Source organism: Lycium ferocissimum, unplaced genomic scaffold (assembly GCF_029784015.1).
Source record: "Lycium ferocissimum isolate CSIRO_LF1 unplaced genomic scaffold, AGI_CSIRO_Lferr_CH_V1 ctg3216, whole genome shotgun sequence".
Taxonomy (NCBI): Eukaryota; Viridiplantae; Streptophyta; class Magnoliopsida; order Solanales; family Solanaceae; genus Lycium; species Lycium ferocissimum.
Genome location: NW_026725366.1, coordinates 39,202 through 66,635, shown reverse-complemented (window position 1 = coordinate 66,635; position 27,434 = coordinate 39,202). Strand labels below are relative to the sequence as shown.

Below are 27,434 nucleotides of genomic sequence, written 5' to 3'. Positions count from 1 at the left end.
GAAGAACGTTTTTGTCACTTAAGAACTTTAATTGGCCTGATTGCAAATCTTGTTGTTGCTTAATTGTTTTATTTATTTACCCTTGTTTATTTTGTTAAAAAAAAAAAATTCAAATCTTTTGCGTGATTTTGTGACCTTTGTCAACACCTTGGCTTATTTTCTTCGTCCATATGCGGAGCAGCAGCAGGATATGCAGGATGATTAGCCGTGTTTTGCTTGTTATTTTAAGACAATTTGTGTGTTTTGTTGCTTCTTTCATCAGACAATATGTGTATGAACCGGCCTAGCCTTCCGTTATACGTAGTTTACTTATCTAGGACCATATTTCTGTTTTTGTTTTGTTGCTATGTTTTTTTTGATTGATACCAAAAGGGGAGAACAGTGAAGTCAACTATTCAGGGGGAGTCAACCATTCAGGGGGAGTTCCCCTCCAGTCTGAGGAACCAACCATCTAAAGAACTGCAACAGGGAAGTTGACTACTTTATCTCGAGTATTAATTGTCATCATAAAAAAAATGGGAGATTGTTAGTGCTAAGATTTTAATGATGACAACTTATGTTAGTGTATATTATTGTGTAGGAAAATACTCAAGGCCCAACAGAGGATCAGGGTGTGAGAAAGGCCCAAGCAACTAAATGCACTTCACTAGGCCTAAACCTAGTCGGCCCATGGACATGTCAAGTTAGCTTGGCATCTGTAATAAATAAGGAAGATTTCGTTAAAAGGAAACTACTACTGGCAAATCAAGTACCACGCGAGCTATTGCACAAGGAAAGGAGATCAGTTGAAGACAAATCGTTAAGCGCGTAAGTGAAAGGATATGTCCAGTACCCAGTTCGTTAAAGGACTCAAGGAAAAGATCAATCATCATCAAAGCTCTTGCTTTATTCTTGGAAAATAAGGATCCTCAATATTCCTATTTCCAAGGATCAAATCTCTTGGGTAGCTTTCTCTGCTTAGAAGAGCCACAACGACTTAATACTTACAGTATAAATATTGGCTCACATCAGACGAAGAAATTGTACTTCGTCTCAACCTTCACATAGTCTTTGCTCTACTTTTCATAAGCATTACAATTCAATTAGAGTTGCTGTGTAAACAAAAAAGAGAGGAGAGAGTTTTTTTTTTTTTTTTTTCCGAGCTGCGAGACTTTGTAACGTGAAAATACGAGAGTTTGAGCGTAGGACCTAGGAGCTCTATTCAAACCAATCCTTGTACCAAAGATTCACATTAAAGAGTCACAGAGAGATCACCCTTGCAACCCAAGGGATCGGACTAGGATTCACGGTAGATCTGAACCCGGTATAAATATCGTGTGTCAATTACATACACCAATTTACTTTACAGTTAGCTTTATTATAGTCGACTAGGTATTCTACATAGTCGACTCAATAAAAACAAAAAAATTAAAATTCACCCCCCTCTTGCACTTTCATGTCGTGTTTCGCTCAGGCCATGGTTTGGGGCGTGACATGGGTAACCACCGTCGGCGCAGGTTTACTTACCGTGCGCCGATAGCATAGAGAGAGAAAGTTTTACTTGGAAGCCCTTTGTGTAGAATATAAATTCACTAACGATAATATGTTTTATCCCCTTCTTTTTGGCTTTTTTCTATTTTTCTCCTACATTTATCAATGCGTCATACAGGAAGCGAGTTATTGTTGAGCAATAATAGAATGGAGGTAATGTTTGCTGCCTGAATTTTCTTTGGGTTGGAATCTGAATTATTTGTTATTTAACTAAGCAAAAGAATCACACAACACCCAAATACAATTCGTTTTGAGAGACTAATATAAAGAAGAGTTATCAAAGTGTCAAAATGGTAGGAATCATTATTTGCAGAAAGAAATGTGCTTTTGAATTTCACATCAAATTAGAAGGAAAAACCATAGACCCTTGTGGTTTGATTCTTCCTTGACCCGGCAAATAGCGGGGAGTTTAGTGTTTTTACCGTACAACCTTTTTTTAGAAGGAAAAAAAAAAAAAAAGAGATTTGTTTTTTGATTTGAGACGAAAAGCTTACAGTGTGATGATTTTCAGAGATAGATTTCCCGACGAGAGTAAAAAATTTGGCGCTAACGTTATCTTTTCCTTCTTTTTTTTTTTAAAAAATTATTTCTTCTTCTTTGGGTTTCTTCTTTCTATTATAAAAATAGGAGAAATAAAGGAAAAGAAGATTTTAACTATATTTTTGTCATATTTTTGTTTTTATCTCTCATTTTGTCAAACATCCAACAATTTCAATTGTCTCCTCCTCTTAGCTAAAGCATTTACATAATAATTACCAAATTAAATTAATTTGAAAAAGGTTTACACAGTTTCTGTCATACTACATTAATTAAAAGATGTATACTAATCGTTTTATTTTTAAGTCTCCAACTTGTAATCCCTGAAATGTGAGCTCTGACATTGTTTTAGTGGTTATCACCTTATTTCTTTTCTCACATTCTTAATTAGCTCTTATCTATGTACAATGATATTTATTGTATTTATTCAATGTTTTTGCGAAATTGATAATATGACGAGGTCGAAAGACTAATTAAAAGTTTCACTAAACTTTTTACTTACCGCGGAAGCGCGGTGAATATCACTAGTATACTGTACACAAGCTAGTTTCATAATCATTATTCGTAATGGTGAAGAAGATTCAAAATAGCTATTGCAGTTGTGGGTTCGAGTCACCAAGGAAGCAAAAGGGAGCTCCTGGGGTTAAAAAAAAAAAAAAAAAAAAAAAGTACTATTTGAAGGATAAGGTACAAACTGAAAAAATGAAAACTACATTAGGGGTGGAAATTACGAAGAAGTATTTAAATCACAATGAAGTCAACTGTTGTCTGGTGACAGCGAAATTGTTTAGATTATTTGTATTAGTTAACTCCTTCAATCACAATGAGCTGTTGTCTGGTGACAAATTGATTAGGTTTTTTTTTTTATTAATTCAATCTGTTGAAGACTGAGTAATATTTGGATGAAGACTTTTTCAGCTTCCGTGGAAAATTGCAATAGAAAGAACAATTCAACTGGAAAAACTTGTCAGAAAGTTTTTTCTCTTTCTTTGGCAGGTTAGAGAGGAATTTGGACTTTGTAGCAATAATTCTATTCAACTCAGCATATACTTTTCTTTGTAGCTTCATATATCGGCATGTATTTTGAGCTGTCCATTGCGTACATATTACGGTTGGTTTTTCGGGTAGGGACGGTGGAGGGGGCTGGTCTTTGAAGGAATTTCCTAGTACATTCTATAACATGGAGTTCAAAGTAAACTCAATAACAATAATTCTAATCAACTAGAGTAGGGATCAAGGAGCTTCACAGAAATTTACTATTACTTCTAATAATATTCAATGAAACGTACCAAAATATCAGTTGACTAGATCCAACAATAATAATCTATTCAACTGGAGTAGAGCCCATGTTCATAGAAGCTTTCATATTTCAAGTGGTACTTGTTTATTTCTTCTTTCCTGTATATAACTTTGTTGGAAGTATCACCATTGATCTCTTGCCACAACCATATAGTTTATTTTTCTTTTCAGACAATTAACCGAATCCATGGCATCATCATCTTCTTCTGCGAGTAATTCACAGTACTATCTTCGATGGAAGTATGATGTCTTTCTAAGTTTTAGAGGCGAAGATACTTGGAAAACATTTACAGGTCACTTGTTTGAAGGCTTGAGAAACTGGGGAATTTTCACCTTTCAAGATGATAAAAGGCTAGAGCATCGGGATTCGATCCCAGAAGAGCTCTTGAAAGCTATCAAAGAGTCTCAAGTTGCCCTCATCGTTTTCTCAACGAATTATGCTACATCGAGGTAGTGCTTGGATGAAATAGTGAAGATCATGGAATGCAAGGACGAAAATGGACAGACAGTCATTCCGGTGTTCTATGATGTGGATCCAGCAACAATGCGATACCAAAGAGAGAGCTTTGCAGAAGCATTTGCCAAACACGAATTGAAGTATTAAGGATGATTTTGAAGGAACGAAGAAAGTAAAAAGATGGAGGACTGCCTTACCTGTTGCGTGTAAAATCTTATAGGATATGACATCCACCTAGGTTGAGTACAAAAAAATATATGCAACAAAAATATCAGCACCCTCTCTTTCGTTCGGCATCACTACTTAGGACAAATAGTTCTCCACATTAACTCTACAATTATGTGTTTACAAACAACTTTTATGTCAAGTATTCATTTCCTTTTTATGAATTTAAACTATTTGAAAGTTTGTAGTAACCAGCTCCCTTATGGTGCTAATAGATTTAAGGATTTCAGTCATTTTTAAAGGAAAAGTGTTTATCAACACTTTTTCAATCAAACGCATCAACAAGTTATTTTCAGTTTTAGCATTTCTATTCAAACATGCGATGCTTATTTATAAAACCACCTCCCCCACATAAAAAAGTGTTTTTCATTTTTCAACACTTGGTGCTTAAAGCCACTTACATCCAGTTAAGCCAAACGACCTCTTAGTCTTTTTATCATATTTATGCTCACTAACAATATGAAACACTTGTAAATACTTGACTTTCTTATGTTTATCCTCAATTAATCTTCTTATTTATGCAGGAACGAATCATTGAATATTCAGCTAATTGTTGACCAAATTTCGTCCAAATTAGGCAAGACTTCTTTATCTTATTTTTAAGATGTTTTGGAAATACATACTCATTTAGAGAAAGTCAAATCCCTACTAAGTATTGGAATCAATGATGTTCGGATTATGGGGATCTGGGGCATGGGGGGATTGGTAACACGACAATTGCAAGAGCCATTTATGATACACTCTCGTATCAATTTGAAATTGCTTGTTTCCTTGCGGATGTTAAAGAAAACAAATGCGGAATGCATTCTTTGCAAAATATCATTCTCTCGGAACTCTTAAGGAAAAAAGCTAATTACGTGAATAATAAGGAGGATGGGAAGCACATGATGGCTCTTCGACTTCGTTTTAAGAAGGTTCTAATTGTGCTTGATGACATAGATCACATAGACCATTTGGATTACCTAGCAGGCAAGCTTAATTGGTATGGCGATGGAAGTAGAATTATTGCAACAACTAGAGACAATTATTTGATAAGGAAGAATGATGTAGTATATGAAGTGACTACACTAGATTACCATTAAGCTGTTCAATCAACATGCTTTCAAGGAAGAAGTTCCAGATGAGTGTTTTGAGAAGCTAACTTTGGATGTAGTAAATCATGCTAAAGGCCTCCCCTTAGCCCTGAAATTCTGGGGTTCTTTTGTAACGACCCGTTAGGTCGTTTTGGTTGTTTTCTCATTTTTGCCTATTTTGCCTTTGTGAATCCGCCCCTTTACTTATTTCGGATTGTCATGTAGTGGGTGTGGTTGGGACAACTCCCGAGATAGCCGAAATATCTTAAGTTGGATAGTTGCTAAGTTGAAGAATCTTTAAGTGTTAGGTTGACTTTAGGCATCATTGGGGGTATTTGTGTCATTTTGAGAATTTCGTTGGTTCCATTAGCTTCAGAACGTCGAATATAGGCTGTTTGAGTGTTTGGTTCAGTTCCCGGGGGTCTTGAGAGCATTTTGGTCATTTAGTTGGAAAGTTGGTTTTTGCCCGTTTGGGGTTGACTTGGTCAACGATACCTCTTTTGGGATTTTTGAGTGCACGAGTGAGTTCGTAGCACATTTTTACATGTGTCTGCATATTTGGTTTGTATCGAGGAAGTTCCGGGAGAGTCTCGCGATTTCGGGTTGTGAGAGTCAAAACTAGATTTTTTCTAGTTCTGGTGTGCACGCTGACTCAAGGTTGGTTCCGCCCCTGCAGATGCGCTCCAGCGAGAGGAGTCCTACAGGAGCGAGAATCTGGTGAGCTGCCCTAGTTTCGCTGCTACGAAGATTTTCCCACAGCAGCGAGGTCGCAGCGCGCGGCATCCTCCGCTGCTGCTGACCTGGGATATTTCTGGTGGTTGCGCCTCGGCGAGGAGTTGTCCGCCGGTGCGTTTCCGCTGGTGCGCGAATCGCTGAACAGAATGTGCATTTAGTGTCTTCCATCCTTAGGCAATTCATTCTATACCCTTAAGTCTTGAGAGTGAATTTGGAGAAGATTGAAGAGATTTCAAGGAGAAAACCATTGGGTAAGTCTTCTAATTTGGTATTTTGATTATTTCCATGATTTAGGTTCATAACCCATGCTTAGAATGTTTGGAATTTTGGATTGAAGATGGAATGGAAGGGTTTTGGAACCCAACCTAAGAATTAGCGGTTTTGATAATTGAGCATGAATTATTGATTATTTGTGGTTGATTTTTGGTACATAAGTTATATTAAGTATGAGGATCATGATTTTAGGTCCAATTTACTGTTTTTCCCTTTTGGGTTCGGGATCCTAATTTTAGGGCTTAATTTGGAGATTTGGAATTATGTAGCAATATGGGTATTGATAGACTCATACTCTAACATATAATCCCTATTTGACTAGACTTTGATCGTTCGAAGATTGTTTGGCTTGGCAAGAGAGCGTTGTGATTCGATATTCGCCATTCCAAGCAAGTTGAGACCTTGCACTCTTTCTTGAACTTGTGGTTGGCTAAAATAAATCTAATAAGAGGGTTATGGGGTGATTAAGGGGGTTCCGATACTCGTGAGGTGACGAGCACTAGCATCGGATACCGGTCATCATGTTATGGGTATTTGCGCAATTCAATTTTATAGTTGGTCTGAATGCCATGCTTTAGGCACTAGCTGATAGAATAGTACGATCCTTTAGATCTGTGATTGGGTTCCGATGTCCGTACTTTATGCCTCTTGTTATTATTGCCTGTCTTATCTGTTTGCGTGCATATCACTCATATATCCTCGTTGAAATAAAAAGAAAGTAAAAGGTGAAGCCCGTATGATATTGAGAATATAATAATGGATTTCATGCTTATATACTTGTTCTTGACTTGTGGTATGCCATATTCATACTTTATACGTATTTCATGGATACTATTTGAGGATATGACTGTGAGTCTGAGGGGATCTAGTTCCGGACGAGTGATGATGCTTTAGCGTGTTCCGTTGACAAATGAGTCCGATTGGCTAAGAGGCAGATTGTTGAGATATGATATAATGAGACCGTGATCCGAGGATTTACCGAAGCGGTGATATATGGGCCTCATGAGCCCCCCATGGGTCACAATTCGTTGACATTCGAACGTGTGTATATCGGGAAGTGGAAACAGGCCTTGCATTGCATTTGCATCTCATTCATCCATACTTTATATTGTTGGTGTGATTATTGGTTGATGACTTGTCTTATCTTGAAATCTATCTGTTATATGGTTTAGCTGTTACTGTGATATTTGGTATTATGGACTAATGGCAGACTAGTGTGGTTGTGATATCATGAACCAACCCTCGTCTCCTTTCTGGAAAGGGTCGATCAACGATGTCGCTGAGTACCCGTTGTTTATTGTACTCACGCTACACTTCTTTGCACCTTTTTGCGTGCAGATTCGGTCCTCAGTACTAGTGGAGCTCGTGACTATCAGGCTGCCTGCTAGAGCCTTTGCTAAGAGACCGAGGTGAGCACCATTGTTCTTGATGGCTCCGGACTCTTCTCTATCATTGACATTCTGTCTTTCTTCATTCTAGACAGTTCTATTTATGTATTTTCAGAGTCTTTGTACTTCTTAGTAGTCCTTGTGTTTGGTGACTTCAGTTTTTGGGAAGATTTGTAATAACTTTTAAGTATTTTTATTTAAGATTGTTCAGACTTGAAATTGACTTGTATGATTTAATTGCCCTTTTAGTATTTCCTTATATTTTGGGTTGTTAATGGTTTGTGTTGGCTTACAAGTACGGTGGTACTAGTCTTTATCACGACTTGGTAAATTGGGTCGTGACAAATTGGTATCAGCTACTAGGTTAATTGATCTCACCAATACAAGGACACTGTCTATTGGAGTCTCGCGGATGCGTGCGAAGAGCTCCGTACTTATCTTCGGGAGGCTATAGGGCATTTAGGAAAAATCTGTCTTTTATTCCTTATCGTGCGTAATTACTTCTAATGTGTTCTATGACTTCTTTGTTTCGGTCTCTCACAGATGGTGAGAACACGGTCAGCAGCAGTAGGTGGTCAGGGTCCAGCACCAGCTCCCGTACCTGCTTCTCGAGCCGTTAGGGGAGGTAGGGCATGAGGTAGAGGTCAAGGCCGGGCTGGGGCCCGCGTCGCTAGAGCGCCCGCAGCCGTTCATGATCCTGTTCGTGATCGTCTCCAGGAGGTGGCCGGGTCGGAGGTGAGATGCCGTGGAGGTACGGGTCGAACTCCCCGCCGGTTCACCGCCTCTGTGAGTTTCCCCGGATGCCATGGCCGTCTTCGAGTTACTTTGATTGGATGTCTCGGGCGAGGGCATGTCAGGCTCTTTACGAGGGATCCGGGACTCGTGTAGGAGCGAGACTCCCCGGCGAGGTAGCCGCGAGGTTTCGGGACTCCGGGGAGCGCGGCCGGTCGCCGGCCCCCGTGGCTCCTCGAGTTTGTTCGAACTCCAGTTGCAGGTGTTGTTCCCACAGTTTGATCAACGGGGAAAGAATTTGAAGATGCGGAGGAAAAACCAGAAGTTTCTTGTCAAAAGGTGAGATGGCTCAGTTTAACACTTCTGCAATAAAAGATTTTCTAGTCGAAAGGTAATGATCATGCTCTAACTTTAGCCATACACTTTTGTAGGGCATTTTCATATTTGTACCAAGTTAAACATGCAACTCCGTGTGACCTATAGGTCACAGGCTCAAGCCGTGGAAGCAGTCACTAATGCTTGGGGTGCTTGCATTAGGGTACGTTGTCTACATCACACCCCTTGGGGTGTGGCCCTTCTCTGGACCTTGCATGAATGCGGGATGCTTTGTGCACCGGACTGCCTTTTTTTTTTTTCTCCCAAAGTTAAACGTGGAGGTTCAATTTAGGATAGAGGGAGTAAAACAACGTTTTATAAAATAAACACTGTAGGAAAGAAAAGCATTAAATATGTGTATGTTTTTTTCATTAAATGTTCCTGCTTAGAGAAATTTCAGTTTCATTTAGAATTTTAATCACAGAAGTACCAGACTTAGTCATAGTTTCATTACTGACTACTGATTAATCCAATCTTTGAGGCAGAAAGTGAGGGTGAGAGATGGAAAGAAGTCTGTCTGGAATATGTCTCGAGATTTTAAAGTTGATAATCGCTAAAGTATGTAACATTGCATTAGTTAGAGCAGCGCTTGCATGACAGAATATTTTAGTTTGTCACAACTCACAATATTGAGTAGGTCACACAAGCTAGGTAATTTGTTTAACTTTGTTTATTCCAAGCACACGTCTGACGTCCAGACTCTACAAGTTTTGCCTCAGCAAAACTTGCTTTTTTTAGTAAGCTGGATACCCTTTTAGCAGTAGTATTCTAGTATAGATTCTAAAAAGGTGTTGGTCTCTTATAAGAAAATATTTTAACCAAAACAATTTAGGAAAAAATCTTTGTATTTTATGGAAATTATTTATGTGGGTGCACAGTATGAAAAAGAAGTTATTGTTGCACAAGGAATCATATTTAGGTGCCTCCATATTACCCATTTGCATCTACATATACACATTGAATAACCTGTATTCGTACCCAAAATTCAAACAATGAAGCCAAAGCTGCATACAGAGGATTAAGTCTTGTAAATTTTATCCCGTGACTTCACTTGATTCTCCTGATGTATCTCGGGTCAAGTCTCCATTCATAAAACGTTACTACGGGAAGGCTCACAAGTTTTTCTGAACGATGCATCAGAGAGCATTTTCAGAATGGAATCATACTGTTACTTATAGCATGTATTCTGCGGCAAACATTAGAGTTATGGAACTATTTGAGGATGTAGAAAGATCCATAGAAACAAATATAATGTAATTTTCCCTCCTCAATCCTATAGCAAAGTGTTGTTATTCCCACAAAGGTAGCCGCTGATCCATGAGTTCAGAATTTAGTGATAGTTCCTTTTGATGCTCTCTCTGTTTGTTATATTTGGGGACATCTCTTTTTTAAATACAAATACCTCTCTTGTTATGGCAGGGAGGTCGGGAGAAAGATGAAGCAATTGAAGATGCAGCACAACGTGAGACAATGGGTGAAGTGGAGGTTCGTTCTCCCTCGTGATCGCTTTCAGTTTCTTTTATATTTCAATTTTTAGGGAAAAGGTGAAATAAGAACAGCCTCTTTGTGTTATCTAGTTGTCTATTACATCAGATAAATGACATAATACTAGCTGTGGTAGAGTTAAGGGCTTAGCAGCTCTACCCCATTTGCAAAAACATTTGCAAATCTGTAAAATTTGCAAAAACATTGAGTGCTTGATAGTTAAGCGAAAAAGTTACTTAGCAGCTCTTTGCTCTGAAGACTGTTTGCACTAAGTAATGATCATCTGATGTTGTGATTGCTCCTTTGGATTAGGAATATGCGATTTTTTAAACGAAAAAGGGCCAAAATTACCCCTGAACTTTGGGAAATAGTTCATCCATACCCTTCGTTATACTTTAAAAGCTAATTATACTTCTCAAGTTATATTGTGGGGTCAATTATGCCTTATGTCTAACATTTACGTACAAGCATCATCTCAGGCCTTTCAAAATTATTTTCCCTCAATTAATTTTTTACCCACTAAAATAACCCAACCCGAATTTTTTTTTTTCCAACCAAAGTGATACGGACCCAACCCATTACCCCTTGGTCGGAAAAAAAATTCGGGTTGGGTTGTTATTTTTAGTGGGTAAAAAATTATTTGAGGTAAAAAATAATTTTGAAGCCATATTTAGGATTTAACGTTAAAATTGTTTAGACATAAGCAGATAATCGACCCTCATAATATAACAAGAAGCAGATAATTGATCACTAAAGATAACGAAGTGTATGGATTTAACTATTTCTCAAAAAAAGTCATGTAATTTTTCCTTTTTTTTTTTTAAATCTTACAGTCTACTGTCTTGTTGACATTGAACTGATAAAGTAGTATTCTATATTTGGATTACTTATAAGTGGTTCTAACAAGTTCTACTCTGGTTTTGAATTACTTTTTCAATGGTAACTGGGAAGATGGTACTTTGAGAACAAAACCGATGAACACTACCTAAGAAGGGCAGAGGTCTCGTCTGTTTGTAACAGAACAACTAGATGCTTGGCCCAAGAAAGAGATTCAAGAAATAACTTGGTATGCAATAATTTATCCCTTTCAAAATTCATCTTAAAATATAACCACATCTTCCGTTTTCTGACAAGTAGCTGGTTTGAAAACCAATTGCAGATAAATGTGCACCGAGAAAGAAAACTTTGTCAAAACATGTCCATGAAAGAGGCAGTAGAACTATAAGTCGCCTCACATCACAAAGCGAACGGACCAAACAGGAACTATTTCCAGAAATCCGATGTAGCTCAAAAACTTTCTCCTAGTTAAATGCCGACTTGTTGAAATCGTTTGACTTAAGCTAGTTGAAAGTATCTTTGACAGCCTCTCGTCATCCACTAGATGTTTTAGCAACATCTACCCCAAAATTTTCCACCGTACAAACTGAAATCACCAAAAATAAAAATAAAAATGCATTAACAAAGTCATGTCACATGTGACTTGCAAGGAAGGGCGGGGCGGGGGGGGGGGGGGTGTGGATCTGTTAGTTTTTAGCGAAGCCTAACAAAAGGACGATTTTTGCTAACTTTAAGGCACTTCAAGGATGGTTTTTGTTCATAGTGGTAGTTTAAGGATGTAGCTTAAGTTTTGGGTATAGCTAAAGTTATGTATACAGAAGCAGGATTAGACTCCTCTCCATTTTCCTTCTATTCATTTTCCCCAAATTCTACCTTAGATTAGAAACACATGGCATGAATTAGAATTAATGACTAAGATTTAATTGACTAAAACAAGGTCCTAACTATAGTTTATATAATTAATAACTTATCTATAAATATATTAAAATATTTTATCTCTCATCCTATTTTAATAATCCATCTTTTTTTCAATCATGACAACTCTTTAATGGTGATATTTTTCAGAATATAGACAATTCTTTCAGAAATATATAATTACCTATTGAATAATGGGGTCTATATTATGTGAATTAGTAAGCATCATAATTGAAAAAATGGAAAATATCACCAATTGAATAATGGGTCTAATGAAAAAAAAATTAAATGGCAAAAAATAATCGGGTAAATCAAAAAAGATATTTTACTGGGTAGGAAAAGTAAAATAGCTAGAGAGAGAAAAATATTCTAATATATTAATGGATAAGTTATTAATTATGTAATCACGGTTAGGGCTTTGTTTTAGTCAAGTAAATCTTGACCATTAATTCTAATCCATGCCATGTGTCTCTAATCCAAGATATAACTTGGGGAAAATGGAGAGGAGCTCAATCCTACAGAGGCAGGATCCAGGACTTGGGACTTCGGGATTAAGTCATTTTAAGTTACTAAGTTCTAGATTAATAATTTATACATATTCAATAATTTTTTAAATTTAAATACATAATTTGAACCAAAATTACTAGATTCGGCCAAACTTATAAACTATAGTCTGGCTCTGCCTCTGGAAATGAAAGGAATAGAAGTTATGGATATTATTAAGAAGGCATAATACATAAACATGTACTCAAACAAGCTGGCAACTAAGCACTCCAACTTTGAGAATGCACATCTAGACACCTTAACCCGTCTCCGCTGTGTCGGTTGAATACTCTAACTTACAAAAGGATCTTCTAGATACCTCCAAAATTTATATGCCACGTTAGCATCAAGAGTCCATGATACACAGTGGGGACAAGTTGAGATGTCTAGATATGCAATCCCAAAAGTTGGAGCGCTTACTTGGGTAAGGCAAATGAAGCCTTTGCCATAGGCCCCCAAATATTTAGGGCCCCAAAATTAATAAAAATACTAGGTATTATATTACTATATATAACACATAATTTATGTATTATTATTAATATGAATAATTAAAGAAATTAAACTTTTATTTAGTTTGATTGAAGTTGTACAGATGAGTGAGTAAATAACGGTAAAATAATTCATTAAATTAAATAGTATATTAATATTCCTTGTTGATTCTAATTTTTCTTTCTATATTTACACTCATTTTTCTGTCACGTTTTTAATGATTTTGCTTTCGATTTTTCTGAATTAGGTACTTAATTTTGTCATGTTTGATCCATTCATCAGAAATCAAGTACATTTGTCATATTTTTAACAAAGAAATAACTAAAATCAAGTGACGCAAAGTTAGAAACTCGATGGATAATAGACCTGTTTTTCTATCTTGCTACACTTAATTACCATGCTTTTGCCTACGGTAAAGTTCAGAATTGTGATGTGCGTGCTCTTACCATTAGATAAAAAGTTTGGGATTCTTTTGTGTCTCAATATAATTCTATGAATTTTACGAAATAAGTTTAGGGCCCTTTTGATATATTTCTGCTTTAGGCCACCAACATCATTGAGCCGCCCCTGAAGTTTTGGGTATAGCTAAAGGTATGTATACAGAGGCAGGATCCAGATTTGGGACTTCGGGATTTAGTCATTTTAAGTTACTAAGTTCTAGATTAATAATTTATGCATATTCAATAATTTTCTAAATTTAAATACAGAATTTGGACCAAATTACTAGATTCGGCCAGACATATAAACTATAGTCTAGCTCCACCTCTGGAAATGAAAGGAATAGAAGTTATGGCTATTATTAAGAAGGCGTAATACATAAACATGCACTCAAATTTGGCCTTAGCTGGTAACTAAACACTCCAACTTTGAGAATGCACATCTAGACACCTTAACTCGTCTCCGCTGTGTCGGTTAAATACTCTAACTTGCAAAATGATCTTCTAGACACCTCCAAAATTTATGTGCCACGTTAGCATTGAGTGTCCATGATACACAGTGGGGACAAGTTGAGATGTCTATATGTGCAATCCCAAAAGTTGGAGCGCTTACTTGCCAGCTAAGGCCAAGTTGAGTGTCAGTTTATATATAGAATAACAATTACGAAAATGAAGGCATGAGTTACGAGCTATTTAAGATAATAAAGATTGAAAAATTAGTGCTAAAATTAAAACAAATGAGGAAAAAATAGATAAGATTCATATTCTCTCTGAAATGACACGTCACCTTTGTTATGACCATAATTATGAATTACTCCTCTGTCGTCAGTCCAAAAAAGAATGTCATCTTTTTTCTATATTTAGAAACAATTTAACTTTATGAGATGATTTACAACCACACAAATATCTAAGGTTTATTTTGGACCACAAATTTTAAAAGTCTTCCTTTATTTTTTAAACTCCGTGCCTAGTCAAATGGTGCAACATAATTAGGACGGATAGAATATATGATATATAAATCCGAATTCACAATTTTACCCAAAATGAAGAAAAAGTTGAGACAAGGGAAGAGGAGCATAGGTAGGAAGACGAACAGTGACCCAACGGCAAAGGCCAAAAACCTACAGTTTTTCTACTATATAGAAGAGTGAGTTTTACTCACTCTTCGTCACGTCCGTCAGGCCCTCCCCATAAATAAAAAATTTTGGCCCCCCACCCCCATAAACACCCCCATAAATTAAAAAAAAAAAAATTCCCCCCCCCCCTCCCCCAAATATTAAATAGGCCCACAAAAATAAAAAAATAAAAAAAAAAAAAAAAAAATTTTGGTCCCCCCTAAAAAGTGAAACCCATCACATCCAAACTCACTTTAAAAAAAAATTAGACCCCATATTAACAAAATCAAGCAATAAAAAAAAAAATGAATCCCGTATTAAAAAAAATAAACAATGTTAAAAAAAATTGTGGGCCTCATATTAAACACCATGCGTATCAAGAATGAAACACTAATATAATAAAGTTTTAAATATACGAAAGACAAACTACAATGTTATATTAATCGTGCTTTGAACATAGTATCCCATATTGACAAAATCAAGCAATATATATATATATATATAAAAAAAGAGTTAATCTCATATTAATTAAATTGATAAATGGATGGCCGCGCGAAGCGCGGATAAATTAACTAGTTCTATATAATTGCTAGACCAAACAGTTACTAGGGAAAAATTGTAGGCTGTAGCAGCTTACGGATGAATTATACATAAATAAGGTGAATGGAATTTAATGAAATCCTATTAAGCTCTACATCGATTAATTGCTTTACTTTTTCCGTTGCAAAACTTTTTGGTTTCCTCCTGCTAACAAATTAAAACTAATGATGAATTATCTTACCTGATATGTTTAAATTCTGCTCATTAATTAATCATACTTTAAATGGACATTTATAAGAATATGCCTAACCCTCACCATTTAAAAAAACAATAGAGAATAATTGCAAGTATGTAAAGTTTTCCTTCTGCCTTCTTCCATGGCGGCCTCTCCTTCGTAAGTCGTTTTCTTATCTCCACATTATATTCCCATTCACGTGTATCTCTAATCTATCTTCCCGTTAGTTATTTAATTATTCACAATCTATCTCCCTTTTTTTTTTCTTTTCATTTTCCCCATTTTTAACTTGAATTTTTCAGGCGAAGTAATGCAGAAGAACATGTGAATCAAAGTTGATGTAAGCAGGTACAAACTTTTCCATGTTCACAGCTCTTTACTTTTGTTACATATGAATCTTCTTGAAAAACTTAAATCACGATCGGAAGTTTATGTATGAAAAAACGAATTACTATAACTTCTTTTCACATTTAGAATTACTTCTCTTTATACTAGTGTTACATTCTGTGAGAGTTTGGAAGTACCAAAATTTGGCATGCACCAAAGATCCGTTGGGGTCAAATAAATTGTTATTTTCAAATCACTTCGACAATGATCTTTTTCTTTTTTTCTTCCCTTTTTAGGTTCTAAATATGATGCATTTCTCAAAACAATTAATAAGCTCAGTTTCACTTGCACTGTACAGTGGACCAGTGGTGGAGCCAAAAATTCTACTAAGGGGTTTCAAAAATATAAAAATGTACAGACACGAAGAAGCCAAGGAGGTTCAACATCTACTATATATACATAAAAATAATTTTAACCTTGTATATACAGTGTAATTTTTCACCGAAGGAGGTTGGGATGAACCCCTTGGCCTAACCTAGCTCCACCCCTGCAGCGGACATGTAAAAGAATGCATCCATCACGTTTCTCAGGATTTAGACCCTACAAATGGGTTCTATAATGGCACAAGAATGATATGTAAAGACTTTCACAACGTCTTATAAATGCTGAAATAATGATCGGCTATTGTGCAACCAAGACTATGTTTATTCTAAAAATGCAATTATCATCCCTTGAAAATGAAGACTATCCTTTCAAATACATTCGGAAGTAATTTATAAGACATCTTTGCTTTGCAATGATAACAGATAAAGCAGTGCGCCAAACAATTCCTAACATTGGCTTGTAGATATTTGTTTTCTGACGGGATGGCTGAACATTATACTTTCAATTAATGTTGTAGTTGAACGTATTTCTTCAATTAATGAGAAGTTGAAAAGAATCCAATTAAGTAATTGAGGAACATGAAAAAGTTTTTACCACTAAACATTGAAGCCTACACTATATAAACATACTTTTGATTAGTCATTCAGCATATGCTTCCGTCGGTATGTGAGTACAATCCCTTACAAATTCCAGCTACATTCTCATTAAGTCTAGATTAAGTTAAGATTTTTAATGTTTGATTTGCTCGATCCATTTGAGTGATAATATTCGGGTTTTTTATAGGTGCAAGAAATGGCCGGAACGGTAAATTCTGTTATACATATATTGTGGTGCGGAATGATGATCAACTCTCTTTGCTCTTAAACGCTGCGATTGAAACTATTTTATAACCATCTATCAGAAGTGGTTAAAAAAATTAGACATGATAGTTAGGCTGTGATGGTTCATTCCTACAGGAATAAATTCTGCTTATTTTAATTTTATAGTACTACTGAAATTACAGTTATTTGCTAGCAAAATATATTGAATTATCTGTGTTGAGTCTTTTCCTAATCTTGAGGTTATTAATTATTGCTTTTAAAGAAAAATCCTTGAGGAACAGGATCCTGATGAATGATAAAAATATCTATGCTTCCTAAGTACATTTTTTGAGTAATTAACCATGGTTGAAAAGAGGAGAGTACTTAACCATGCTCTCAGAAAGGATCCGACAGAAGTTAAATGAGAATAAGGAAATTGTGATAATATCATTTTGGAAAGCATAAACAGAAATTGAATTTGGATATATAGAATTCGAGTTTTGTTACTCGCTATAACAACTTACCTACCAAAATGTTGTCTTAAAAATTGAAAATAAAACATGTTTGAGAAAAAGCCGCTTTCCTACTGAATTAAGAGGCTGTCAGAAAAAGCTTCAGCTTCATTAGGTTTGTACCTGATGTAACTCTCGACGCAATTTTCAATTCCAATTCATTTTGTTACTTTTTTTTTTTTTTTTTTTTTTTTTGTATATGACCATGAGTGTTGCAATGGTGACAGTGGTGTCACAAGCACGAGCATTGAGATATGTTTATTTTATTTGTCATATTTCATATTGGCTTATTTTGAGCTCAACTGTCACGTTGCTAACAAAGTATCACATTCATATATAAATACTGTACTTTATTAATTTGTCTTTTGTTACTCAATAACATGCTTCAACAATCTTATATGATTATGCAAGAGTTTGTACTAAATCACTTGAAATACACGTGCAACGCACGTGTCCAAAAACTAGTATATATATAGACAGATAGATCGACTCATAATACCGCTAACGTTAATTTTTGTCTCAAATATACTCCTGAATAATTAAAAAAGGTTTAACTCCCCCTTACACTAACGGCAGAAGCCACATAGGAACATATTGAAGAGTATATTTGGACCTTTTAAATTCCTAAAGTGCATGCTTCAAATTATTGTATTTGCTATTAAACATGTATTGTTTATCTTTCCAACAAAGAAGCGCATATTGAAGCAGTTAGCAGATCTTTAAGTGAATTTATAAAACCCCTCAGATATTAAAGAATTTAGCGGCAATTTTGGTTCATTTAGCTGCAACTTGGACTACCCTTCATATATTATAGAAAGCGGCGGTCTAAGTGCAGTTTGCGACGGTTAGACTACCCTTACGAATATTTAGTCATTCATAGCTCCAAATGAAATTCACATTTAAAAACTTTTAAGTCTTGAAACTTGCATAGGGTGAAAATTAAGGGATTCAAATGAGTGTAGATCATCATTTGTTTGGTTAAGTAATTTTGAAAGCTGAGTCACTTTTTAGACAAAAAGGAGAAAATAAAAGCTTGGTCTCTTAAGTCCCTCCAAGTTGTGCCATAAATAAGCATGACCAAGTAGAGAACGAACACACTGCAACCCCACAACATAACATTGAAATAAACCGCCACAATGTCAATTCATGCATAAGCCACATTTGATAACTCATTCATGAATCATGGGCAGGCAGTCAAGGTAAAAATCTTTAAACATGTAATGACAATGTTATTACAAAACAAAGAAATCAAAACATCTATCTAGCGATGGTCATGTTCCGAACAGACGCTAGGACCAGTCAAAATACAGTATACAGTATTATATTACTACATCAACGTTGAATTCGCTCATTTCAATTTTAACTTCTAAGCCAAAGATCCTGATCTGCTTAAATTTATGTAGACTACTTCTGCTTTAGGTGATGCACGCAAAAATATTGATACCTCAGCGAATATCTTTAATCTTGTGTCAAGAGGTTCATCATCTAGATCACGTGTATCGATTAGCATTTTCACCGTAACAACCCGATTGGTCGTTATAGTGCTAATGACCCTTTTACCCCTGTTGACCCTTTCCCAAGGTCATTGGGAGGGTTTTGGAGTGACTTTTGGAGGTTTGAGCCTTAAAGTGGAATTCATTTGACCCGAAGTGCTACACCTCGCATTTTGTACATTTGAATATTTTAAGACAATGGCGGGAAGCTAAGGACAAGGTTAAATTTTTTTTTTTTTAGAATGTAGAAGTTGCGTATTCGTCCTTTTCATTGAAGTGGAGCATTAAGGGTAAATTCGGGATCAGGAGAAATTGGAGGCAAAAAGTTGGAAAAATATTTCATGAAATAGCCAAGAATGGCCATGAGGTCATGTGGGCCCCACTCATATGGTTGGCCAATATTTTCATGCCATGGAATGGCACATGTGTACACCATGTATTTGTAAGGGACTTATGTAAATATATGTGGATATTAGAGGACCATGCAAGACTTATTCATCTTTTAGGACTTAATGAAATTTCTAGAAAATTGAAGAAAAGTGGAGAAAACAAAAGAAGGGAAAAAACGTCCAAGGGGCTGCACATGATCAGCCATGTGCCATGAATAAATATATATATGTGTGTGATGACAAACAAGGCACAATTCATCATCTCTACCACTTGGAAATTTCAAGAAAGATGGAGAAAAGAAGGAGGAAAGCCATCGGCCATGGGCTGGCTGAACACAGCCCATGGGAGTTGATCATGAAAAATAATTCTCTTCATGCCTTCCTACTAATTGGAAGGTCCTCGTCGACGTGGAGTAGTTGTTGGAAGAAGAAAATCATTCGTCTTGCAAAGAGCAACTCTAGCCGAGTGGAGAAAGGGAGAGGAAAAAAAGGTATGGTTCAATCTTATTTTATATGTGTTGTGCATGGTTTGTATATGTTGTGGAGTGTGGAAGTGAATAAAAATTCATGAAGTTGTGGTGTGGAAGTAGTGACCGTGTGTATGTGATGTATAAAGGAATGAAGTTCATGAAATTTTGGTATTGTATGGTGTGGCCGTGTATATGTAGCATGTTATAGAAGTGAAAAACTAATTTATTTAGCATGTTTGGAGTATGTATTATAGATGGTTTGTGTATGCTTGGTATGTAGAAATGAATGGACTTCATGGAAATTATGCATGTTGAAGACTAGGCCGTGTGGGGGCTGGTTGTGGTAGAATATAATGAACTCGTTTTATATAGTATTTTGGTTATTGATTGTTGTAGATTATGTGATGAAAATGAAGGTTTGATGACTCAAATGAAAGTCGTAATTGTTGTGGGCTGATTTAGAACCTAATGTGATTTTAATATAGTCGCTTGAGTTGATGAAAATGATGTTGTTAGCATATGGAAGTGTTGATATAGTTTATGAGTTTGAAAGAAATAAATGTATTGTTGGTGTTCTTATGGCATTTGGAAGATTTTGGTTGGAATGTCTTGAACATGTTGTGAATTGAGTATTGATATTGTTATTATGATTGTTGATTATTGGCATTATTGTGGATGGTTTGGCGGGTTGAATTCCGGGTTGTTGTTGATTGAGATTGGCCAAGTTGAACTTGGTGGGATGGAGTATTTACGGAAATCTTTCGAAATTCGGTAGGCAAGTGTTACCTTAAGATTCAACTTCTAAATACTCTAATTGACGTTTGGTAAATGTGACCAAATTGTAGATTCTGGCGAACTTGGAACTGGGATTTGGAGTAATGTAAGAGGCGGAAAAGGTATGTAAGGCTTCACTCTTCTTCCTTTGGCATGTCTTAGATGTAATAGGCTTGAATACGTGTCTCGGGGACTACTCTAATTCTAGAAACCCGAGCTTGAATTTGACTACTATTCATTCAGTAGAATTGAATTAAATGCTTATGAATCGTTGGGAGAATTGTCTAAATACCTAGAACTTGCATGAATAGGATCCGCTTACCCTAAGACTCTCATAAGTCATGTCATGAAGCGTATTATACGTAAACTGTGTACGCCGCCTCATTTGACTCGAGGTGAGCCCACTATTTCCTAATTTCCTCCTATGGCTTCATTTGGCTTATTTCCGTATTGCAGTTAAAGGAAACTTTTGGACATCATTCTGACTACTAAATAATAGTTGTTTTAACTAATCCCTCGATTCCAAGACAAGATTTTCTTCACAAAAGTTCCTAAATGTTTTCCAAAGTATTCATTCTTCTCCGAATCCAAGTTGTACGATTTTGAAAGTTCTTATGACTAGAACAATGACTATGATTCTATGATGACAATGATGATGTCAGATATGAGAAAATGCCTATGACACGACATGACATGACATGATATGACACGACATGATATGAGATGAAATGATATGATATGACATGATATGCTATGATATGACACGATATGCTATGACATGATATATGTATAAGTATATGTATATGTATATGTATATGGGGAAGGGGGGGGGGGGGGGGCGTATAGACGCATAGCCACTTTCGATCGGTTGGTATAATATGATACCATCCCGGACGCGGGATGCCCGGACGCGGGATATGTGGATAAATGGATCGGGCTGAACGTTCCTCGGCATTATATATGTATATGGATCGGGCTGCACGTTCCGCAGCATTATATTATATATGTATATGGATCGGGCTGCACGTTCCGCAGCATTATATTATATATGTATATGGACCGGGCTGCACGTTCCGCAGCGATATGATATGAGGATCGGGCTGCACGTTCCGCAGCACTAAGCATGCATGGTATTCGCCAAAATGGACACTCATACGTACAGGTTGCTCTCCTATATCATGATATGTTCTATATTTCTTTTATGTCATTAACTACGTTATGTATCTCTCGTATATTATTATACATGCCTTACATACTCAGTACATTGCTCGTATCGACGCCCTTTCTCGTGGGCATTTGCGTTTCATGCGCGCGGTACACTCGGACAAGTAAGAGCTATTGCGAGAAGACGTTCGGCGGAGTTGGTAGGCTCCATTTGTACGGAGGCCGCCGAGTCGATCATATGTCTTTATCGTGCGATTTGTTCGAAGTTAGAGACTTTGCGTAGCAGTCGTGAGTTGAGTGTCAGTTTTGAGAATGAGTCCATTAGCTAATATATTTTTATTACGCATTATGTTACTATGCTTACATCGAGTTTAAATTGAGAAACGACAAAAAGATTTTGGAAGTATTACTATGTATTTTGCCTTTATTTGATTTAAGCATCCAAGGAGAATATGTGAGCAATAAGAGTCAGCGGGTTCGCTCGGCTCCGAGCATGGGGTCGGGTGCCCATCACACCCTAGTAAGTTCGGGGTGTGACACGAAGTTGACTTTTGGGTAAACGGATTTTTTTCGAAATTCCGTCAATTCTGAGAGGTCCGGATGGTCATTTATGACTTGGTAGTGTGTTCAGTTCGGTTCCCAATGCAATTAGGAGCGTTTTGGAACTTGGGTTGGAAACTTGGCTTTAGGCCATTGGGGTTGACTTGGTCAAATAGACCCCCGTTGGGAAATCCGAGGCCACAAGTGAGTTCGTAGCACGTTTTTATGTGTGTTTGCATCTTTGTTTTGTATCTGCGGGGCCTCGGGTGATAGTCGAATTTCGGGTTGAGATTGGTCAAAACCAGAATTTTCTGATATCTGGTGTATCCGCTGTAGTGGCACCAGAAACCGCTGTGGCGGTCCCGCTATAGCGATGGACTGATGGCCATAGCGGACTGGGTGATTTGGTGACTAGCCGCCATAGCGGTCATGCCAACTGCTATGGCTAGCTTGCAGTAAAGGTATCCTTGCCCCTATAGCGGCCTATGGATTATTGTGATGGCTGCCATAGCGAGCCTTGTGTATGCCATAGCGTGTGTGCTACAACGTTTCCCATGACCGCTGCAGCCGTTGAAGGGCAGCATTATTTTCTTTTTCTCAAGTTAAAACCCTTAAACCCTACCACTTCTTTTCATCACTTTCTAAGCACTCTTTGGGAGAATTGATCAACATGTGGACTGAATCTTCTTGGAGGTAAGTTCTATGACCCTAGACTTCATCATTTACCTTCCTAGATCCCTAATCTATGCTTAGAATCACTAGAATCAAGATAGAGAAGAGAGTCTTGTGATAAATTTCTTAAGATGGGTTTAGACTTCTAAAATGGAAATTGATGGTGAAATTGACTAGTATAACCATAGAATTTGATGAATTTCTTGTTATTAAGCTTATTTCTTCCATTATTAGTGGCTAAATTGAGGATTGAAGAATTAGGGTTCATACCCAAATTTGGGGGTTTTGCTTTAAATCTGAATTAGGCGTAATCTTAAGTTGTTTTAGCAATTGATTAGTGGGGTTGATCACCTAGATCTTGAATTGTATGTTCCATCTTTCAATTTCCCGTTTTACCCTTGTGGGCCCGTTTCCCCAAATTCCTTGGGTTAGAATTTGACCTAACTAGAATTATAGCAATACGGGTGTCATTATTCGTGGTTTTTAATATAGAATTTGATTATGAATAGAATTTGAGTACTTGGAGGCTCTACGAAAGGGAAAGGCCAAGGTGTGACGGGTCGTGGCTCCTATTCGGCTTTCCAGGTAGGTTACGACTTACCTTTTTGGTTAGACTTCGGTTAGCGGATCATATGTAGAGTTAGTGATTGTTGGAGAAATCATGTGAACCTTCGGGTATGAAGTTGAGATGGAATACTTAGGTTGGTATTATTGTTGATTATGGTTGGTCGCCTTATTATGTTCTATTGAGTTGTTGCTTATTTGTGAGTTGTTGCTTACCTGTGAGTTGTTGGCTTGTCCCACGTGATTGATTCTAGAGTTGATGCTTAGTGATTACTTGTGTGTCAGAAAGCATATTTATCAGGATTGCGGTTGTTGGAAAGGAAAGAAAGGTTATGATATTGATATTATGAGTGAGATTTGTGTCCATTTGTGGCACCATTGATTCTTGTTGGCATTGTTATCATGCATTCACTCATTTATACATATTTTGGGATCGGGTTGCGCGCCGCAACACTTACTTGGATCGGGTTGCACGTACCGCAACACTGACTGGGATCGGGTTGCACGTTCCGCAACATTGACTATTGGATCGGGCTATGCGCCACAGCAGGTACATGGACTTAGCGGTCCCCTATGGGTCATGACTGTCGAGGCGACGAGATATTCGGCCCGAAGCGTGTGTGTATCATTGCATTCATCTCATATTTATCTACGACATTGTATTGGACTTGTTGGTTGATCTTGGTGTTATATGTACTTGATAGTGGTTCTTGAGATTGTGTTTCGGACTTATAGTGGAATTTGAGGTGATTTACTAGACTTGGTGATTTGGTACTAGATAATATTTTGCCGTGTTGAGTTTTATCTGATTGTGAGCATGCCTATTTTTTCAATCTCTTTCTTATATATATGATTTTCTAACTGTTGTCGGCCTATGATGCCTACTCAGTACGTGCTGTTGTACTGATTCTACCTTGCTGCATTCTTTCTGAGTGCAGAGTTTGTGATCGAATCGACTTCTGCGCTTCGTGACTGAGTCCCGAGGCCGTCTGATGAGCATTCCAAGGTGAGCACTTGGATGGATTAGCTGCCCGAATGCCTCTTCTTAGCTACTTGTCTTATTTTGATATTCTGAGATAGTATTCCATTTTCAGACTTGTATTCATATTCGACTTGTAGTATTTGTAGTAGTGGCTCTTGTATGGCCTTAGACTAGATTCCTTGGGATTGTTGTATTATTTTCTGCACTTATTCACTTATCATTATTATTATCTACGTTAGAGACTTATATTTGGTTGTCTTGATTACTTTATTGTGGTGAATGAATGATTTGGGAAAGGGTTCGCCTACCGGGGTTGGAAATGGTAGGTGCCAGCACGTTGCCCGATTTGGGACGTGACATTCACCAACACCGGTGAGTTGGCTAACAAAAGCTTGATAAGCTGCATCTCAGGTATGGTTCCTCCAAAGCGTTCTAGCTTAACTTCCCTAAGTTGATTAAATGTCACATCTGAGAAACGTTCGAGTTCAAGGCATTCTAGAATACAATCATTCTCTTCATCTTCATAGTAAACCTAAGAAATAAAACAAGAAGTCAACTCTCAGATCATTGTGAATCAAGAATAATGAAAAGGTCCACTAAATAAGAAAGAAAGAAGAGAGTCAAAGCCCTAAGAACCTTAATTTCTTGATACTCTAAATATGGGAAGCTTCTTATCAAGCAAAGAGCATATGGGAGCTCATATGATGATTTAAACAGCATAATACCAAGCAGGTAAAGTATCTTGACACTGGTAATATCAAATGGAAGCCTTGTTGGTGCTTGATATCTTTTCCAGGAACAAACTAGGAAAAATTTATCAAAATTCAAGATTAAGTCATCACAAATAAAATTTCATCCGCTAAAGTGCATAACAATGAAGTCATGAAGCAACATCTACCTCGATATTAGAAAAGGCAAGATAAGGTGCTCGAGAGAAGAACAAGACTCGAAAACCTCTGCTAAGTCAAGATCATGTACATACAATTCACAACATGCCAGAGATGCTTTTACTAGACGAGGGACATTCTTTAGGCAGACAGAACTTATATAGCCTGTGAAATCAAACGATCTCAGCATGGGTGCATTAATTTCAACTATGATAAACATTTCTGGGATTCTCAGAACCAATTGCTCAAGCAACGGGCAATGAGATATTAAACTTTCCAGCGATTCAGAGGAAATTGTGACTCTACATATTTCCAAGCTAATTAACTTATCAAATCCTCGAAAGGCCGACGGAGGATGTATTAAGCAGTTATGAAGAGTTAGATGCCTTAGTTGCGAACATGTGAAAACAGAAGAAGGCAAGTTGTACAGTTTACCCCCCGAGAGCCGAGGAACAAGTTGTTGAATGTGATTCCTAGATAGGAAATATATGAAGTTGTCAATCTTAGGACAGGATTTTAGAAAACCAATGTCGAGGCTATACTTAGTAATGGGTCCTTCATGAAGGGTTAAAAGCTGGTAGATAATCTTGGTAAATTTAATTGTAGGGTTTAATAAGTCCTTTTTTGTTTCCCAAAGGGATTCATCAAGCGACAACTCTATAAGTCTACACCAGTTATACCTCCATTTTTTCGATAAAATGCTTGTCCTCACAGCATCTTTACAAGGCAGACACATCAGAATGACATCTTTTACATTATCAGGAAGGTTGCTAAGGACGTCAGGCAGTAAACAATGCTTTCTTCCCTTATGAGGCATCATATATCACCAAGAACCTATAGAAAATAAGGAACAATAGGAGGTAAGGAATCTCCAAACTATATGGACGGAACTACTATTCACATTGTCAAATCAACACAAGAAGAAAAGGAGCACTTATAACAATAATCACAAAGAACCTGCAGTAAATTAATAACAACATGAAGCATGGAGTCCCCAAACTATTTGTACAAAATGCCTATTCGCGTTGTGAAATCAACATAAGAAATAAAGGTGTATTGTAATTGAAATCATCAACTATCTTCTCTTACTATCTATGTAATACTAATAATTAACTTGACTTGAGATACCAAGTGGCGTACACAAAATACTTAGTAAGTGATATCGATATTTAAAGAAGTGAATAAACGAAACAAATCATTTTAACAAATGATTCAAGAAAACACAATCCAAATCATACTCAAGAAACTATCGAGGATCAAAATAACGCAATTGGCCGTAAAAATTAGATAAACCCCAAATTGTTTCATAGAATAAGTTGTCTACATCACTCCACTTGGGACGCGGTCCTTCCCTGAACCCTGCTAATGCGGGATGTTTTGTTTCATAGAACTCACCTCACAAAGAAAAATAATGGATGTTTTCAAGTAGTTCGAATTTGCTTATACTAAGATTATGAACTCATATAATCTGTTCATTTTAAGTAATAAAATAAACATAAGAAGCCGTGTTTTTGATAGATTTATAACATTAACTCAGTAGCTTTATTAGTATTAAAATTTGCAATTCCTAAAGAACCTATATAACTGCAGCATAACATTAACCCCAAAAGGGAAAGTAATGATATATTTTTTGTTTTTTTAAAATGGTATAGTAAGTTTCAAATACCTTTAATGAGTGCTTCATCTGTAGGGCACTATTTGGACTCTTCAAGTATTCAATCTCAATCTTGGGTAAGCAATTTATCCTTCAACTCTTTAGAGGGAGAGAGGAATTGGGAAAGTTGTTTTATTGTTTTATTGAAAAGCAGGGGAAAGAGTAAAGGGAAAAACATCACACTTCACCACAAGTCTTGGTTCCGAGCAGTGAGTATGGAAAAATCATATTAAGAAAGTTTTTTCTTTGAATTATCTTATCTTACGTGGCACGATATCAAATTAGTCGAATCCCAATACAAATACTTAATACTAGGCGAGAAATTAAACTAAGGGGGAAACCAAGGTAGGGTGATAATTTTTTGGTAAAAGTATTTCGAATTATACATGGTGCGAATATGAACTAGGCTAGTTAGTAAACATGAAATTTCAAACAATTAACCAGAAAAAAGAGCGAAAAAGTATGGCATTGTAGGATTTGAATAATCTTTGAATTATTTACCTGATTTGTTTTAAAAACAATAGTATAGGATTATCCCCAGAAGGGTAACTTTGATAATTTTATCTAGATATTAGATATTATAATTTTCAGATTGTTATCTT

At 36.7% G+C, this 27,434-nt stretch overlaps 1 protein-coding gene and 1 pseudogene across 1 annotated transcript; one reads left to right on the top strand and one right to left on the bottom strand.

Moving 5' to 3' along the window:
• Nucleotides 1-3,553: 3,553 nt before the first annotated feature.
• LOC132043998 (TMV resistance protein N-like) lies at nucleotides 3,554-10,221 on the top strand (annotated as a pseudogene).
• An 8,388-nt stretch (nucleotides 10,222-18,609) lies between these two features.
• LOC132043995 (F-box/FBD/LRR-repeat protein At1g13570-like) lies at nucleotides 18,610-25,998 on the bottom strand. Its single transcript, XM_059434479.1, has 4 exons — nucleotides 25,214-25,998; nucleotides 24,928-25,108; nucleotides 24,657-24,823; nucleotides 18,610-18,760 (listed from the first exon to the last, which is right to left on the bottom strand). The coding sequence occupies exons 1-4, from the start codon at nucleotides 25,996-25,998 to the stop codon at nucleotides 18,610-18,612; spliced, it is 1,284 nt and encodes a 427-aa protein (XP_059290462.1).
• Between the last annotated feature and the right edge of the window lie 1,436 nt (nucleotides 25,999-27,434).